The sequence below is a fragment of the Montipora foliosa genome, chromosome 8, assembly GCF_036669935.1.
Source record: "Montipora foliosa isolate CH-2021 chromosome 8, ASM3666993v2, whole genome shotgun sequence".
NCBI lineage: Eukaryota > Metazoa > Cnidaria > Anthozoa > Scleractinia > Acroporidae > Montipora > Montipora foliosa.
The window spans coordinates 48326896-48345347 of NC_090876.1; the positions used below are offsets into that span (position 1 = coordinate 48326896).

Sequence of the window (18452 nt, forward strand, 5' to 3'; positions counted from 1 at the left end):
ATGCTGCAAGCATAGAATGGAAAACGTTTTCTGTATGAAAAACAATGGAACTTCATTTGACAAGGTGCCAAATGACCAGGGAATTTAATGTGATATAATAGCGATTCATTGTATTAAGGTTCTTTTCCCTACATGTGATTACTGTATTTTAAACTAGGCTTCAGAATTTATCATTCTTTATACCAACAACTGTTCTTAAAACAGGATGACACTTAATGTGAACTAGTTATGTTACAGATTTATTGTTCCATATGTATGCGTTACCTCTTGCATTATAATACCCAAGTGTGTGTAATTGTTTTTGGCATAAGATTGTGTAGTTTACTTTGCCAGTATTAATTTAAAACAAACCCTTCTTTCAAACTTGATGGGTTTGTGGAAAGTACTTGGCATATTATTTCATTAAGTTTAGGTTATTTAAATTTCTTTTTTCAAATACAAAATTGTGTTATTTATTGCAAGAGGAGTAGGAAAAATAAAGCAAGGTGGAAATTAAATAATTATCATTTACTGTCACAGTGATGTGTCACTATAATCATACAGGGATGTATGTGGCTGAAATTCAACCAAGACATTGAAGGGAAAAAGGTTTTGTGAGGGAAAGTTCATTTAATATGACACGGGGGGGGGGGGGGGGGAGATATTGAAACTCGAAGGTAGACCCCACTCCTCCTCCAATTCCTTTGCTCCCCTGTGCATTTCTAATTTTTCAAATTTTCTAAAGCATTTTTGGGATGAACAAAGAGTGTAATAATTACTGAGACTACATTTGTTATAGCTGAGTTGCACAGGTCATTAAATAATTGTCGAGTTGAAAACCATCCGATCTGTATGATGATGTCATGTGTTGGTTTTGAAGTATACAAATTTTTGGAGCTCCCCTCCTAGCCCAACAATTTTTTCAGAGCCCCCCCTACGGGTGTCTAAAATTTTTCGGAGCCCCCCCTCAATATCTTCATTCCCCCCTTGTCATATTAAATGAGCTTTCCCTTAAACCTTGCTTTCCAAACTCACTGCCAGGTTCATCGAGTAGCTAACCCAGCTTTTTCGCATTGACACCCCTGAACGCATTTTCCTTTTCCCATCGGAAACTTGATCTGAAATATTAGAACAAATAGATCAAGCCTGCACTGCATGCCTCCAGTTTTACCTCAGCCCGTGAAATCATACTTCACTTATTAAGAATTTGACACTGAGCCCCTTTTCCCTGCATTAATTACAAGCTTCATTGTTTATCTTAATCCATTTTTCCGTCACTGCTCTCAGGGTGTCAATCACCTCCTTTGGTTTATCACTTTTGATGACTGCACTGCCTGATACAATCATATTGGCACCGGCCTGACAAATAAAACAGAAATAATAAGACCACAGCATAATGTTGATTTGGAATTCCTGGGGTAAAGAACAGAAAAAGACTGGACAGTAGGTGAGGAGTTGATGGTAAACAATTTTGATCAAACAGATGTACCAGACATAAACATTAGTGGCATGTGGACCAGAAATGTCTTCAATTCATGGATTTTCTAACCAGTACATTCTGTATATGCGTAGCATACGCAATCTACACTTTATGTACTTCACGGGAGGTGCGCTAGCCTCATGGTTAGAGTGCTTGACTCTGCATCGAGTGGTCTGAGTTCAGGTCCTAGCTGGGGACAATGTGTTGTTTTTGGGCAAGACACTTTACTCTCACAGTACCTGTCTCCACCCAGGTGTATAAATGGGTACCAGTGAAATGCTGGGGGTATCCCTGTGATGGACTAGCATCCCATCTGGGGGGTGGGGGGGGGGGGGGGGAGTAGAAATACTCCTAGTCCCTTCATGCTACGGAAACTGAAGATAAGCACCTACTAGGCTCATAACAGAGACAACCTTTTTTTACTTTATGTACTTCAGACCACAAATGTCTAGAAACAGACTAAGTGGAAGTGTCTCACCCATGAATAAATTCAACTTGGATATGGATAAAGATGTGGGACATGGACAGGCCACCTATAACCTGTTGCTTGTCAAGGCATACAATGGTCGGGAAAGGGCAATAAACCATAGGCCTTGTGTCACAATTAAATTTTCAATCTCTCTCTTTGTACTTCAAATGTCATGGTTTAACCCAGGATGAAAATAACTGCCGAGGGACCTTTTAATTTTTCATCTTGCATCACTGTGCATTTGCACATTTGCCTTGCCCCATTCACCCTTCACCCTTCCTTGAGGTCCTTGAGGATCCCGTGCCACAGAGAAGCTTTAATTTTAAAAGCTACAGGTACATGTAACTGAGGTACAGTGTCTAGCAACTGCATAATTAAATGTGCTCACCTGAGCCGCTGCTTCAATTGTCGATTCTCCCACCCCTCCATCCACTTCTATATCCAAAACCTTGTAATTGGTTCTAAGATGTTTCACCTTGGTAAAAGAACAAATTAAGATGAGAATCACATTCCACACTGAACCAAACCTCGTGGGGGGTAACAATTCTTTCTTCCCAATGCAGTCTCTGTTAATTTTTCACTACATCCACCAAAATGTGATGTCCATACAAGTTGTACCATGGGTAGCACATGCCTTCTTCCATCCCTGTCACATCCACAGGAGACTGACCTCTTCGTTCCTCCTAGCACTTAAGCAGTCATCCTAGGAAGGCTTTGAGCAAAAAGTTATGAAGCAATTATTATTATTGTTTAGAGCACACAATCTTAATTTGAAATTTTAATCTGTGTACTCAATTTTACGCCGAGGAAAAGGGTTTGAACTTACTAAGTCTTGAACTTGTGCAACATTGCTACAGAGTGATACAAAGAATTTATCACGTGGAGACCTAAGAAGTTTGCACTGTTGTGAAGTACAATGCAAGTGAAAAGTCCTCTTCCCAACCCTACAACTGCTGGCATCTTCTCCTACCTTTGGCATCATATTTGCCATGAATTTTTGTCCACCAAATCCAGGCTCCACTGTCATGATGAGCACCATGTCAACTAGCTTGACCAAGGGCAGTACAGACTCAACAGGTGTGTTTGGCTTCACTCCAACTCCAACCTTCATTCCTGCCTTTTTTATCTGCTCAATCAATTCAAGTGGCTTGTCTGTTGCCTCTATGTGGAAAGTGTATTGGTTTGCCCCAGCACTGGCCATGTCATCCACCCACTGGAAAACAAAATTAATAGCAATCTTAAGGACGGTGCCTACTAATTCAAAGGTATTTTTGCCCAGGTTTATGATTATGAGGGAAATGTAGATCTTAACAAGTGTTATTGAAATCCAATGAGAAAATCAGGGGTAACCACGCATTTTCCAAAGATAATTCATGAATAATATTTTGTAAACAGCTTTAAAATACAACGCAATGTATGGCATTCTTTCTCAAATTGAAGCTTAATTATCTCTCAAAAATGCATGGTTACCCCCAATTTTCTTTCTGGATACCAAGCGCACTTGCTAAGATCTACTTTCTCCGGATAGTTTTAAACCACAAAAATATCCCTGTATCAGTAAGCACTCAAGTATCTCGAGATGCGCAGAACGTATGCACAATAACAATAGAAGGCACGCACTGTCCTTAAATGCTGAAGAGAATTAATTTTAAGGAGCCGTATAATCATTGTCATGATCATAATCCTCATGATCTGTCAGCTCTTAAGGCCACCGTAGTTAACCCACTGACACCTCAAATGCCCTAGGATGCCCCCAGCTGACGAATAAAATCATCTAGCTTTAGAGCGGTTTTCAATTGAGTGTCGTAAGTAATTAGCGAATTGCTTTGGTTTTCAATTAATTAACTCAGTGATTGGTTGAAAGTTCTCGCACCATTTTTTCAATCAATCAGAGGTGAAAGCAAAACCAATCGTGGCTTGCGCGTGCACATTTTCCCCGCTTTGTGTTGGCTATGTGTAATTACTTCGAGTCTTGATTGGTTTACTGGATTGTCTCTGTCCTTTACGATTGGCCAAAGTTATTACTAATTGTCTTTGGTTTTGGTTTTATGACACTCGATTGAAACTCGCTCTAGACAGAGTAAAAGTCTGTATAATCTCACTCCCAGGGGTCAATGGGTTAAAGAGGTAAAAGGAAGAAAAAAAATCACTCTAGACCTACTTCCAGTGGGACTGATTTATAAAGGGCAAAGTGCAATGAAATTGCACCAAAAAGCATACAATTAACAAATTGATGTCAGTTTTTCATGCGTCTGTCCTGTTATTGATCATGAATTTCGTCACATGTGACATTGTTAAAGTACATGTAGCTGTGGCATAGTCATTGTTTTGACCGCAACATTACGTGTAATACAATATTAGATTTGGTTGAATAAGAATAAAACATGTTAATTACCTATTTGTGCGCAAGTGCGTTACATTATAACATGGTTTCAGAAGTGGGATTTGAACTACACCTCCATTCAGATTGATTGATTGATTGATCCCAGAGCACAAAACCCCAGCAAGACATAGCAGAAACAGTTACCGGTACATACATGTAACTACAGTAGCATGGACTGGATTTTGACAAGGAAGAAAAACTGGAGAACTCAGAGAATAACCCTGAATTGGGTTGGGAATCTTTTGAAACTCAGCCCACATGTGATTGGAGCGGTGGAAGATTGGGATGATAACCACTACACCAGCCTCACTTCCTAGAGCATACAGAAGGGATAGACAGTCACTGGTATTTTTTCCTTTGGACAAACTGCATAAGGCAACATCACAGCAAGGTTTTTTTTTAATTTGGCATGGTTTTTGACAGTGTGCATGATCCTTGTGAATGCTACTGAGCTGTATTGTCACCTGCTTTATGCAAGGGTAATTAGCCAGCAAGCTATCGATGTGAAGCTGTTCATTCCTGAGACTGGCATTAAGTTATGACAAAAATATATGTATGTACATGTATGTACTGTACAACTTGTTTTTTTAAAAAACTTATTTCTAAACCTTTCTGAAGCCAAGATTTCTTCTTGAAGTTCATTGTAATTAACTCACTGACTCCTAGGAGTGGGAATTTAAAGATTTTACTCTGTCTAACACCAGAAGATTTTACTGTCTAACATCACATGATTTTACTCATCAACTGGGGAAATCCTGGGGTTCCTGAGGAATGAATGGTTTAACAAAAAACAAGTAAGAGAAGAAAGAAACGGGCATTGATTTAAATAAAAGTCACGGGAAGCAGCGTGGTCCAGCGGTTAGGGCATTCGGTTTGCATACTGTTACCCCTGGTTTTCCTAGATTCAACTCTACCATGCTTTGGAAATAGCCAACTGGTTGCCTTCTGCCAGTTGGGGTTCTTACCGTAATCATGTTTCTGTTAAGTTTGAATTGGTTCTTTTAGATCATTAAAAGTGGGGTGTCTGTGACTAGCTTGATAGCTAAGTGCACATCCACTATAAACAGAGCATTAATTTTTACATTTTTTTTAAAAACCCATGCATCATTTTATTCCACAATGAACTACTGGTATCTCAAGGACATTATCAAAAGCTCACAAAGATTTAATTTAAGTACCTTCTCTGGATTTGCCACCATCATGTGCATATCTGAAGAGCAAGAAAACCACTCTCGTATTATCTCAGATTATTAGAGCTTTTCTCTTTCGAATAGACTACTGCTTTGCACAAGAACATGACCCAGCTTGCCTTACTGCTAGATCACCTAGATGTCAATTTTGCCATAATCTCAGCATCGATCATCAAGTTTGAAACAGTTAACAAACTAAAAGGAATGTAATTTAGTGATAAGTAATAATTTAAACTAAATTAATTCTTAATAACGTTGTAATATGAAAGAAAATGGTGAAAGCAATCAATCCTAATGAATCATTATCTTAATACATTCTTAAAGAAAACCTTTATCTTGTCAAAAATAATAGTAACAATAATAATTTAAATAAAATTATGTTTATTTTATTTGATGAAGCGAAGCATGTGACAACAGCCACATTCTTTCTTCCTTGAAATGATATGAAACTAAGTGGCCCTGTATGTATTCTATTATCAGCCAATTCCATCCAACTTTGGGTACAATGAAGTGATATGAGTGCAATACAAAGTAAAAAATTAATTTACAAAATAACTCACATGGTGTTCTAGCTCTCAATTTGATAAAATATGTGTGTTTGCATGAGACTATGTAGGCATGGTTGTCATGTCAGGATCTATGCTTTTCCCAAAGGAGTAATATAATATTTTCTAAAATCATTATCACACGTTTTCCATGATTGCATAGCCTGATCTTAACACTCCGCGGGTTGGGAGAATTCTTGAAAGTTATGCAAACCCAGCTTGACTGTGACTTGGGTTTGCAATTAACTCGAATTTGCCAGACCCCCCTCGTGCTTAAATCAGTCTATGCAAACATGGAAAAGTCTTCTAATGCTAATAAAAAGTCATCTAAATGCTTAAAATGTATATACCGGGTATTTTACATATATAGAGGATATTACTTAGCTGCTCGGGCATAGCAATATTATCCTAGAGTGCTGCGCTTACTTGTGAGAGGTACTATCAGCATAAGAAGATCAAATTTGTATCCCCAAGCGGTTTTCTTTTATTCACTTCCGAAAAGGCAAAAAGTGGTCACTAACGGCTAAAACATGCATGTTGTGTAACATGACACAAGATATGAAAGTTATGAAAAACAAATCAAGATACGTCAAATTGTGCAACAAAAATGTTAATGTAAGCTAGCAGAAAAGAATTATATTACAGCACAAAAGTATTTTACAATAAGGGGAAGCCGGCGTTTTATTGGCTAATCGTCTTAGCTACCATGACGATACCAATATCCTCAGATGTGAAAGTCAAATATGTCAACCAGCAAATGAGCATTTGGGGTATTTTTTTTACGCACCGAAAAAAGCATCGGGTACCTTTTTCCTCAAGCACTTAACAAGTGGAGCACCAAAAGTCAAATTTGGTACAAAATGCCTGCAAAAGACCACCGAAAACAGACTCATCAGCAATTTCTCATCAGCTTGAATGAACACAATCGTGATACAGCAAAAAATGCAAGTAATGTTGATCTTTTAAGTTACTGACCCGTCCATTACATCGAGATGCAGATAATCTGCACCACATTCCAGCAATTTGTTGCATTCATCAGCCAGGCAGGAGAGATCCGCGTTTAAAATCGAAGGACCGATCATGCACTTACAACAACCATTGGAAGCCATGATTAACCTACTTACATGAGGTTCCTAGGACCCAATCCTTGAAACCGCTGACCAGAGTACGTTGAAAGTGAGGCGACTGGGCGAAAATATTAGGGACCTTTAGATTTTAGGACGAGGACGAGAACGAGTACGAGTACGAGTTTTGGTTGTCCTTTTTTTAGCGAAAATACTTAGAAATTCTATAACCCGAACGATTGATCTTACTCTTTATTAGCATTATATTTGCTCGGTTCTTCTTATTGCTGGTAACTGAGCCTTTTTGCTAATCGAGAAATGCCAAAACTGCTACTGCGTTGTTGACTTGTTTTGAAACGACGACATTCTTGCAAAACCTCGTACTAAAGTGACGACAGTATCACGTTTTTCCCGCCAAAATGACGCTAGTTTGCGCGCGCTCAATGTTGTCCTATGAGAAAATATCGTACTCGTAGTCGTTCTCGTCCTAGAATCTAAAGCTCTCTATTTTTGATCCTGTGTTCGGAGATGAGTGGAAACACATTTTTGTTTCCCTTTCTCAGAAGCACATGACCTTGAAGCGTGTAACTTGCAACTCTTTTCCTTGGAACAAAGCTGGGGCTTTCATGCCCAAATATGGTCAAAGATAAGATCGAAGCTGCACGCGCGCACGGGAAAATGCACTAGCTACGTTACATCCAAATAAGGAAATTAGCATTTCTGGTCAAAGTTGTATTACATGTAAAGAGATCAAAGATTCAATTGTTTTCAATAGACTTCCATAATAATAATAACAATAACAATAATAATTATAAGTGTAGGAAATCGTATGAACACGAGTCCATTACACGATTTATGGGCACTCGTGATGTTTTCAAAGTTCTCAAAATTGCACAAGCAGTAGGCGAGTGCAATTTGAGAACTTTCAAAACATCACGAGTGACCACATTTATTTATTATATACTCGACAAAATCACTTTATCGCTTTGTTTACAAATCAACTTCCGTATTTTACTCTATAACCTCTTTTGCACTCAATAACCTATTTATGCTTTCGTCATTAACCAGTCAGAAACGCGATATTTTGTTGAGTATATAATATCCCAAGTGGGCCTGGTCATGTAAATAATTTCTTTTATTGTATAGATACTGATGAAGTGTCCAGAATAAAAACAACTTGTTTTAGTCATTTTTGAAATGGCGATTAAGTGGTAGGTGGTCATCAACCGCTAAAACACGGCTGTTGTGTAACACGAAACTAGTTACGAAAGGTATGAAAACCAAATCATGATAATGTTAAATTGAGTCACGAAGAAAAAAATATATTACAGCAAAAAAGCATCAGCATCTTACCAGGAAGGGGAAGCTCGCTTTTATTGACTGATCGTGTTAGTTACTACGACGACACATTTATCCTCACATGTGAAGATGATATCTTTCGAAAAAGGAAAATCCTAGTATTTCGTCAGTATCTATGTAATGTATATAGGAAACAAGAGAAGTAGAGAGAAAGAAAACAGTAAGCAGGCGACGAGTAACTGATGCTCAACGTGAAAGAGAGTGACTGAGAGCACAAGAAAACTGTTGAAATATCAGTGACAGACAACGAACGAGAGAGCAAGAAAGAGCCTGAATTAAAGAGATGAGATTATAGTGACGAGCAGCGGAAGAAACAGCAAGCACAAGCACTAGGAAACACGCTGAATAATAGTGACGAAAAACGGCGAAAAGAGCACGAAAAAGAACGAGAAAACGGACTTAAATTTATAGTAATGAGTAGCCGGACTGGTCATATGTAGCTTAATTGTAATAAAACGATGATAACTGAAAACAAAGACATTAAATAAATAATAATTGAAAAGTTCCGCTTTTAGAATCGCCTAAATATTTATATTACTCATTTATCGTAATACGCACACAAGGCTAAATGATAGTTTTAGTACTAAAATGATGCATGGGCAAAAAAGAATTTATCAGAGTCTCAAACTTGGGCGATATCTCATTTGGTAATAAGTATTAGATTCTTCTTATTATTATTACACTTTCGTGTTATTAAGTAGGAGCTCTATTTCTCTTTTTCGATTACCCATATGAATTCTTCGGGTGTCAATGTAACAACTGTTATTGAGTTACTTATTCTAAATATTATTATTATTATTATTATTATTATTATTATTATTATTATTATATTTTTAACTGAATTCATTGTATTCTACTACTTAATTTTACCTCATAGATTTCAAGTATATGTTAAAATAGACTTAGATAATTTAATTTGTCAATTTGAAACACTTTCGAAGATGAGCCTGTGGCTCGCGGAAGAATGGGCAACCAGTCCCCGTGTACATGACGTGAAATACATTATCCTATCTTATCTTGTGCAGAACATCACACCGATACTTTTGCTACACCATTGGCCATTATGGAATCGCTTATACTACTGGCAAGGACCTTTCTCGGCGATCTTTGATATGTTTTCCGCTTTTTCATCAAACGTCTGTTAATCTAGATCTGGGCTCCTCTCTTGACCGAATTCATGGTCCTTGAGAGAATTAGCCGGCATGGCTAGAATGATGTCTCCTCTGTAATGATCGAAAACTTAACCCTAGTATGTTAACACTGCTTCCAAGCGAACATGATTATCAAAGCAGGCATAGTGATGCTTGTTATGTTAAAAGACGTTATTATCAGCATTTGATTAAATAATTTTATTCTAACAGCGAAAATCGGGTTATATTTTTCTGAGTGAAAGCTGACCTCGTTCCCATTGCTGATGATATAAAGTCTTTTTTGTCCAAACCTAAGGATCCAGTACGTAGGGAACAACGAACTGAACGGGTTTTTTTTTCTGTGCATTGTCCGTTAAAACGTATAGACTGGAAGAAACAAACGCCAGTGTGATGACACGTTTGAAAGAACACCCAAAAAACAGTGTGAACCTCATTGATTTAGCATCTGCAAAGCACTCAGGTGAATTAAGGCCTGGTCCCAGATCTTTTTCATGAAAATAAGTGAGGAGGTTGTTTAACTATTTATGCGGCATTTTATCAGGAGCTCATTGATGCGCTCCTTATTTTATATAACATGAAAATTTTGGGCAACTTTTTCAGCTTTTTAGGAACATTTCGAATAACTATCATTTTGCAGAGCCAGCCCTCGATAAACCTCTGTTTTTTATTTACCCGGAAAAGATCGGTTGAGGATTTTTTTAAAACGCTTTTGAATTATCGGTGTTATTGACAGAGATTATGCAATTATGGGGGATGCCCCTAGTTTACTCGGCCCAGGTCTACGCTGTCTTTTTCCTAAGAACTGTAACTCCAAGCAACACTCGAATATGTGGCTATATTTTTCGTTTACTTTTTCGCAAGAATGGTTCATTTAAGGGATAAAATGTTGGTCCAGGAACTAGTAACGCTTCAAAGAACGGGTCCGCAACATCGCTCGAATTGATTTTGTCTTCTCTGTGAGCGTAAAGTAAAACAAAGTGAAGGCGGAAGGTATGTGTTTGGTATTTTGTCGAGTATAAGATTAATCTTTGTAACCCGTTAAGCTTGAATGGTATTAGAAAGAAATGCTTTTCAATCGTACATTTCAAGATTAATTCTTGCTTTTGTCTTTTTTATTTATTCAGCCTTGTATTTATGTGGATAATTACTCGCAGCTTCAGTAGCTGAGTGAAAATTTAGGCAGACGGTTCATGCGTTGTTCAATATTTATTTATTGCAGTTTACTCGATATTATTAACTTTTTATAAAGGCGAACTTTAGTTTATATGTTTTACCTCTTAGGGCTTTCACTATGGCAATGCAGGAAGCATTTAAAAACGACGGTGAGAACGCAGAACTAAGGGAAGAAAATACTTGCGATGAATTTTCACAATCGAAGACTCCTGCCTTTGTCGTGCAAGAAACCCAAATTACTTCCGCCGAGGGAAGTCATGAAGTGAAGGAAGATGCCATTACGGTGGAACAGCTTACGGAAACAAACGGAAATAAACGCAAGAAGAAAAAGAAACGAAAGAAAAATACGAATCTTGCCTTTGCAACTGAACAAGGTAATACAAATGAAATGACGCCTCCCGTTGAAGAAGCAAATCTTGGCGAGAACACGAGTTCAACCAGCGAGACTCCTCCTGTTGATGGACGTGAAGGCAGTTGCAAACAACCCAGCGGGAGCTCTTGTGGGAAAAAGAAGAATAAGAAGAAAAAGAAAAAGAAAATAAAAGATGTGACCACTTCAGGTGCTGTTGGTGATCATGATTATGATAGTACTGTGCGTGAAATTGCAGCTAACGATGTAGATCTTGTCAATACAGTTACTATAGGGCACAATCTTGTGGAAGAACAACGTGACGACCTCATGAAACCTCAAGATGATGTCATCGTGGAAGATGATGGGGATTCTCAGGAAACTGAAACTGTAGCAGAGGCAGTTGTCGTTACATATATCGAGAAAAAGGCGGTGGATGATGCGGTGGAATCAGATAATAATTGCGGTCTTGAGTATGTTGAGAATAAATCCAATGACGTTGTAGAGTTGGTTACAGACGAGGAAGAATTTCTTGCTTCAGAAAAAAACGCCGAAAGTTGCAGCAGCCAAGCTACAGAAGTGATCCGTACAGGAGATGTAAATCTAGACAGTCCTGCCTGTGATGGGCAAGATGAGACAAGAGGCACTGAACATTCAGATGAGATAGAGGAGGTTAAGTTATCTGATGCTGAAGATAATTCTAATGTTGAGATTGACAAAGAAGGGTATGTGGCATCTATTGATTTGCTTCTACATATAAGTACACTTTGTGCTCTCTTTAGACATACGAAACTGTAATTTGGCATAACTTTGGACTCAGTAAGAGGCTATGTTATTCCCAAATGACACAAAATAAGAAAAACAAAAGAGTGAAAGCGTAAAACCGATAGGTAAGAGTAAAGAAAGATAAACTTGCTATGTATTTAATAGACTGCTAGCAGTCCCTTTTAAAGAGCGAATGTACATGTACACTGTTGTGATGATTGATGTCTCAAAAAGGCTTGTGGTTTATGAGGCCACCTAGGCAGAAACAACCATAATTCAAAAGGGACTTTGTAGAGTGCTTGAACATGTAGATGTAGAGGTGTGTTGTTGATGCACTTTTGTGTTAATACGGCTGGTTAGGGTTTTCCTACTCTTAACTGCTTCTACTTACCAGAAAATATGTTTAATTGTCTCCAGGAGAAATATTCTATGTATTTTCAAGCTGGTGTATGGAGTGGGTCTTCGAGCACTGAGAAAACTGTTTGAGCAAATCCACCCAACATGGAACAATCAGCCATCAGATGCAGCTGCATTTGACAAGGGAACGATGAAACTACGCAAAGAAGAAGAAGTCCATTTCAAGAAAGGTGACATCAATAACTGGGACTTCTCACTCATTACAAGCGTCCTTCGGTATTCAAAGATTTGTGCCCTGGAGATGAGCAAGAGACCTGGCCATGACCATGCTCTGCAAGAACTAAAAAAGATTCGTAACGAATTACTGGGGCATCCTTCGACAGACCAAATGACAGATGCTGACTTTAATATCTTCTGGCCTAACCTGTGTACTCACTTCATTACTCTTGGTGCTGATCGTACAGAGATTGCAAATATAAAGCTTCAGTCAGGTTCGTGTTAAGTAGTTGTGTAGCTTGAATTTAAGGCATCAACGTGTTTACCCAAGCGATAAGAGATTTGTAAGTAGTGTCCATTTATTAAATCTAGTATTGTTACCATAAGAGAAGGGGATAGTTTGCCCTTGTAAGATTATTGAAGGTTTAGAATCAATGAATATTGTTGAACCTTAAAATAAACCTTTAAAGGGGTCCATTGAAAAAAAAATGCGGTTGACTTTTTGGTTATTTTTGGACGTTTTTAATGTTTCGTTTTTAGATGAACAACTCCAGGCAGGAGGGCACTACAAAGAACTGTTCTTGGCAGAGAATGGAAGGTTGCGTTATGTGGAGAATAAATTGGATTCGATCGAGAAAAAACTGGATACTTTAATTGAAAGTAGTAATGACGGTACTACCAAAGAACCTTTGAGTCCAAAAGATCTCAGTGGCGCAAAATGGGATGAGTGGTTAAAGTTTTGTGATGCAGTTGGAGATTTCGATACCATGAAAAACCAGTATGTTCTTGTCACTGATGCCCTTAGTGAAGAGAATCTGGACAGCTTTTCTATTTTAAGAAGTATGTCTTGGAAGATGGTTCTTGACTTTGATCCCATGTCAGAGGAGAAGGGCATGTATTACAAGTTCACTTCACAGGAAGGGCAAGACAACCTGGTTAGCATGAGGACCCCTGCAGAATTAAAACGAATAACAATGGTGAATCTGGCCCGCCAGATCGATCCCTGCAAAACCCAGTGGTTGTTTGTTAATGGTAGGTCCAGTGACACCGAAGACAATCTTCAAGAATTTGCGGACTGGGAAGCTACATCAGTGAAAGAAATCTCGAGATTTTTCGGATGCTGTTGTGATCCAGACAAGTTTGACAAACAAAAACCGTTGGTGTGCTTGATCCTTCCAATCCGCAAAAAGAGTGTTCCTTATGTTGAAGTAACACTGAATCGCCTGTTTGAGAACTTCGGTGATCAGTTTCTTCTGAAAGTAGTGTGCTTTCGACTAGAGAAGCGACTTACGGTTCTTGAAAAAGTGAAGGTACGCTCAATTGATCTGGACCCCAGTCTTGTGCATCTAGGCCTAAAACAGAGGTTTTGTTCCCCGTCAACAAAGAGGTACCCAATGCCAACGTCTCAAGCAGACGTATATTATGATCTTAGTGAGAAAGAGTACCTTTACCTAAAGGAACACCTAGAAATCCTTTATCAAGGGTGCGAAGAGTTACCAGTTTCTGACGACTCCTCCGATGACGATCAAAAAGTCCAAAAATTCTTGGACGAGCACAGGAGATTATTCATCTCGGGTAATCAGATCTCCTTCGCAAGTCTCTATGACAACCACGATGCTAGACGGGAAATTGAGAACGATATTCAGATTCACGTTCAACGCCTTTTAGATAAGAGGCTCACTCGCTCCATGATTGTGGACATCAAGCATTCACCCGGAACTGGCGGCACCACTATCTCCCGTCGCGTGATGTGGGATCTCCACAAAGCTTATCCATGCGCTTTCGTAGAAATACGCTCACATATTTACTTAGACGAAGATACCAGTTATGCAAACAAACTGGCTGATCGTATCGGAGCCCTTGAGGAAATGTGCCACACACCCCCGGTTATTCTGATAGACGGAAAGCAGTCAAGGGCAATCGAGAGTTTGCCAAACAGACTTGTCAGGATTCTTGGGAAAAGAGGAAAACGGGCCCTTCTGTTACGTTGTCAACACGGGTCGAAGACCTCGTCTGGTGAAATTGAAGAGCCATTACATGTTCACAAGGTGTTTTACGTCGATGTCAGGCTGGAAGATTCATGTGCTGACCTCAATGAATTTAAGAAGAAATACAATGACTTCGTTGTGGAATCCTTGCACGGGACACGAGTTTCGAGCCCCTGTCGCGTATTTCATTTTCCTCTTTTGGCAATGATGCAAGAGTTTCAGCCAAAGCTTAAGGAAATAATTGACGACACTTGGAGCGAGATGGAAAACCTTCAACAAGAAATAGCCGTTTTAGTAGCTTTTCTCCAGTTATATGCAAATCAGTCAACGCCAGCTCTCCTTTTAGCTGATGCTTTCAAAAGATTCATTCCTGTGAAAGATCATAAAACTGTCACCTACGAGGACATCAAGCAGTTGTTCACGGAGCACCTGTTGAACCTAATGGTTCCTTCAAACCCATTCCGTCGTCGAGGAAGAGCCTATCAGTTAGAGGGGTCATCCCCTGAAAGTTACACCTTGCAGCATCGGTCTGTTGCGGAGATGCTTCTGAAGAAGGGATGCGAAGATAAGGGCTCTGACTTGTTTCAAGTAGTAAATCAGTTTCTTCTCTTTCCAATTTATCAGCGGGAAGAGCTTATGCCGCTTTTTGAAGATCTCTTTGTTTACAATAAGGATGGCCAGAAGAAGCGCAAGTTCTCAGTCCTTTTCGAAAAACTTAAAGGAATTGACCAAGGACGCGCTGCAGAAGTATTTTGTGACGCGGCAGAGAAGACCGGCGATTCAGTTATATTTTCCAATGCGGCTAGGTTTTATGCCAAGATGGAGCCCCCTTCTTTTCCAAAGGCGATGGAGCTCATTGAACAAGCATTTGAAGCCGTCAATGCCAAACAGAGATTTAAAAGCCTTTGCCACACCAAGGGAGTCGTCCTCTATATTGAGCTGCAGTATAATGTGAACAGTGGCAGAGTACGTGATCTAAGAAGGCTCGAAGAACTAGCCAGCAAGGTGATCGACGCGTACAAGGATGCTCGCAACTTTCCTCCAACTTACCCCAATCCTCTTATTGGTGAAGTAGAAGTTTGGTTGGCGTGCATTGGATGGATAATGAAACACCTGTGTCAGCGAGATTCAGAAAAGACCTTAAAGTTCTTGGCAAACCAGTGCCCTCCTTTTTTTCGCACATGTGTCAGTGATTCCTTTTGTTTGCTGGATGTCGTAGATGGAATTGTTCAAAGTGTACCGGACCTACCTGATCCCGAAGATACCCAAAGAAGATGTAACAACGCAAGATTATCATTGAAGAAGACCTTTCTTAGGAGACTACCTTCTAACGGACGTGGGCGCGATGCTGAAGATGTGGTTCAAGCTTGCAAAGCACTTTGTACCATGAAGAACTTTCCAAGGTCGTCAGTATTAGAACTAAAGAGGCTTCAGGCCTTTTTCATCCTGAATTCCAGTGATTCAATCGACTCCTTGAAGCACGAAAATCTTTGTTTCTTGCAGACGCTTTTGGGGGACCTTGTGTTCAAGGAAAATGAATACCGTCTGGCTTATCACTTGATGAAGGTTTGCGTGCTGGTGACCGGACGAAAGTGCTACAGTCTTGAGCAAGGTTTGCAAGTTGCCGAAAAATGGTTGGAGGTCTCTCATCATGATTGTCTGCCCTACTTTTATCAAATGGCTATATACTTCCTTAAAATCCTAGACGGTGGCGCGTTAGAGTTCATGCCGAAATACTTGAAAGCCTTGAAAGCGTGCCGGGAGAAGTCTCAGAATCATTGTCGCAGCACACATTCTTCTCTATTTGTTAGCAAAGATGGGGCTGGAATGTCTCGCCTTGTTACTCGCAACACACTATTCCAGGGAGAAAAATATTCCACTGATTTTCAGTCTGATACAGTGCCCCGATTCTGGATGGTTGAAAACAGAAAAAAGTTGCTCGAGTGTAAGGGAAGAATCCGTGTGGGGCCATCTTCAGATCGTGGCAAAACGTATCCGTACATCGAGCTGATTCAAGGAAAACTGGAGCTTTATGTAGCAAAGAGTGCCGGCATTGGCAAAGTGGATAGAGATTTCACTCAAGGACAGCTGGCCTACTTTGTGACCAGCTTCAACCTCCAGGGCCCCGTGGCTAATGGAATAACCTTTGAAGCCCAGGAGCCATTATCATCTCACTCGGCAGGAGCTGATGTTGCAAGAAGCTAAAATTGCTTTGAAATGCGTTAATCTATCAACTTATTCAAAGATATGTTTACGGGCTTACGATCAACGCTTTGACGCAAATGATGCCAACCTCCCGCTCGAGCTGCTTGTATAAAGATTGACTCGGTGACTATTAAAAATCGTCACTATGATGTCCATTGTCAATGATTTGCGATGGCAAATATGCACGAACATTTGTTTTTATTCTCTTGTGCCGGAAATGTAGTGTTCGCTTATTCCCGGTTTTCGACCAAACTGAGCTGTCGAGAAACGTAATTCCCAACTGAGATATAGATTTTTGATAACGAAAGCAACAAATCAGTTATGTCAGAAACAAAGACTGAAAGTGTAGTTTTTTAAGCATCGTACAGTAGATATTTGCGTAAAGACAAGGTCATGATTTTGTGATGTCGCGGTGCCAAGAAGACCCCATTTTATAGGAGGACGAATCATAGTGAGTGGGCTTCACTCAGTCTTTCTTAATTGACTTTATCAACGTGGTCACTGGTTAGTTTCCACAACTTTCCGAACCTTTTCTGCACCCTTTAGTCGGAACTACGTCAATCCGAATTTTTGCAGCCTATGTGATCATTCTGGCTCAAAGATCCAAGAAAAAGTTGAGGGAACATGGAAAGGGGTGGGAGACGTCACAAATTTACCATGCCTGTTTATCGACAGTTATTTTTTCCCTTTTGTCTAATTGTTGGCCAAGTTTTAGTGTTGATTTCTAGTATTAATTTATTGATGCATTATATAACGTGATCACAGATAAACTTTACTTAGAGGCTGTCAAAAAAAACTCTTACTCTTAGCGTACCAAAGGTTTGATTCAATACGGTGTTGAAAATAATTGTAGGATTGTAACAAACCGTGTTTACGCAATAAGTGAGCGAGTCTAGCGTTAATATTAGAATTAATGTCGTGCCATAGTGAATATGAGGATCGTTGCGCGTGAAAGCCTGGAAGGAGAGGTGAGAAAAGCACAAGGAGAGGGAAGGTGAGAAGTAAAAGGTCGGAGAAGCCTGCCGCAGAGAGTCGACAAAACCCCTTTGTCGACTGCGGGTAGAGCTACGGAATAACTGACGTGAAGAGATTTAGCATTAAAGAAAGAAGTGAAGTCAAAGCAGGAAAACCAAGCACGAATAAAGAAGTGCCATTGGCATCCTGTAGGATGCTGGTTTCTTGGTTGTTTGGTTTACCTCTGCGGAAACGCAAGGAAACCAGCTAACAGTGAATAATACTCTACAGAAAAAGTCCTGAAGAGTCAATAGACCAATTTCGATATATCAAAATTCAGTCCGAAACAAAAGGCATCATCTCGAGGTTCTGGGGAATAAATGTAAGGATTTGTATGAGTTTATTCCTCAGAGCCTCGAGATGATGCCTTTTGTTTAGGACTGAATTTTAATACATCGAAAATGGGCTATTCACAGCAAAAAAGGGTAGCAGACCAGGCATTTTGATTGGTTAATGACTCAAAGAAACACGCAGATAACCAATCAAATGCCAACCTGGGATGGCGCAAAATACATGATACGAGGCCGGTCGATCTCAAAATTTTTCATGGATATTATTAATAAGTATGGGAGGGGGGGGGGGGGGGGGGTGAAGAGGAATAATGGAATAAGAATACCGAAACTGATTTGGTGGGTCGGAATAACGACTAAAGCATTTTTAAAAACACAAAAATACGACGCGTAATGAGTTTTAATGATAAAAAGGCATAATCATCGAATGCTTTTATCTAAAAAGAAAATTTAAAAGGAAATTTGACTTCTGTTT

The 18452-nt window shown here is 39.5% G+C and overlaps 3 protein-coding genes across 4 annotated transcripts in view; 2 read left to right on the forward strand and 1 right to left on the reverse strand.

Annotated features, from left to right (window-relative positions):
* LOC137967668 (extended synaptotagmin-2-like) overlaps nt 1-516 on the forward strand; it is a 36648-nt gene extending 36132 nt beyond the window's left edge. For both annotated transcript variants that reach the window (XM_068814195.1, XM_068814194.1), the window contains exon 24: nt 1-516. This exon is cut by the window's left edge and continues 140 nt beyond it. The gene's annotated coding sequence lies outside the window, so the exon portion shown is untranslated.
* Nucleotides 517-1073: 557 nt separating this feature from the next.
* Nucleotides 1074-7186, reverse strand: LOC137967669 (ribulose-phosphate 3-epimerase-like). The gene is made up of 6 exons (XM_068814196.1): nt 7022-7186; nt 6834-6910; nt 5490-5521; nt 2899-3141; nt 2317-2403; nt 1074-1338 (listed from the first exon to the last, which is right to left on the reverse strand). Exons 1-6 carry the CDS (start codon nt 7153-7155, stop codon nt 1213-1215), a joined length of 699 nt encoding a protein of 232 aa, XP_068670297.1. The 5' UTR covers nt 7156-7186; the 3' UTR covers nt 1074-1212.
* Nucleotides 7187-10410: 3224 nt separating this feature from the next.
* LOC137967667 (uncharacterized) lies at nt 10411-17834 on the forward strand. The gene is made up of 4 exons (XM_068814193.1): nt 10411-10610; nt 10902-11867; nt 12325-12755; nt 13021-17834. Exons 2-4 carry the CDS (start codon nt 10912-10914, stop codon nt 16671-16673), a joined length of 5040 nt encoding a protein of 1679 aa, XP_068670294.1. The 5' UTR covers nt 10411-10610; nt 10902-10911; the 3' UTR covers nt 16674-17834.
* The last annotated feature ends 618 nt before the right edge of the window (nt 17835-18452 follow it).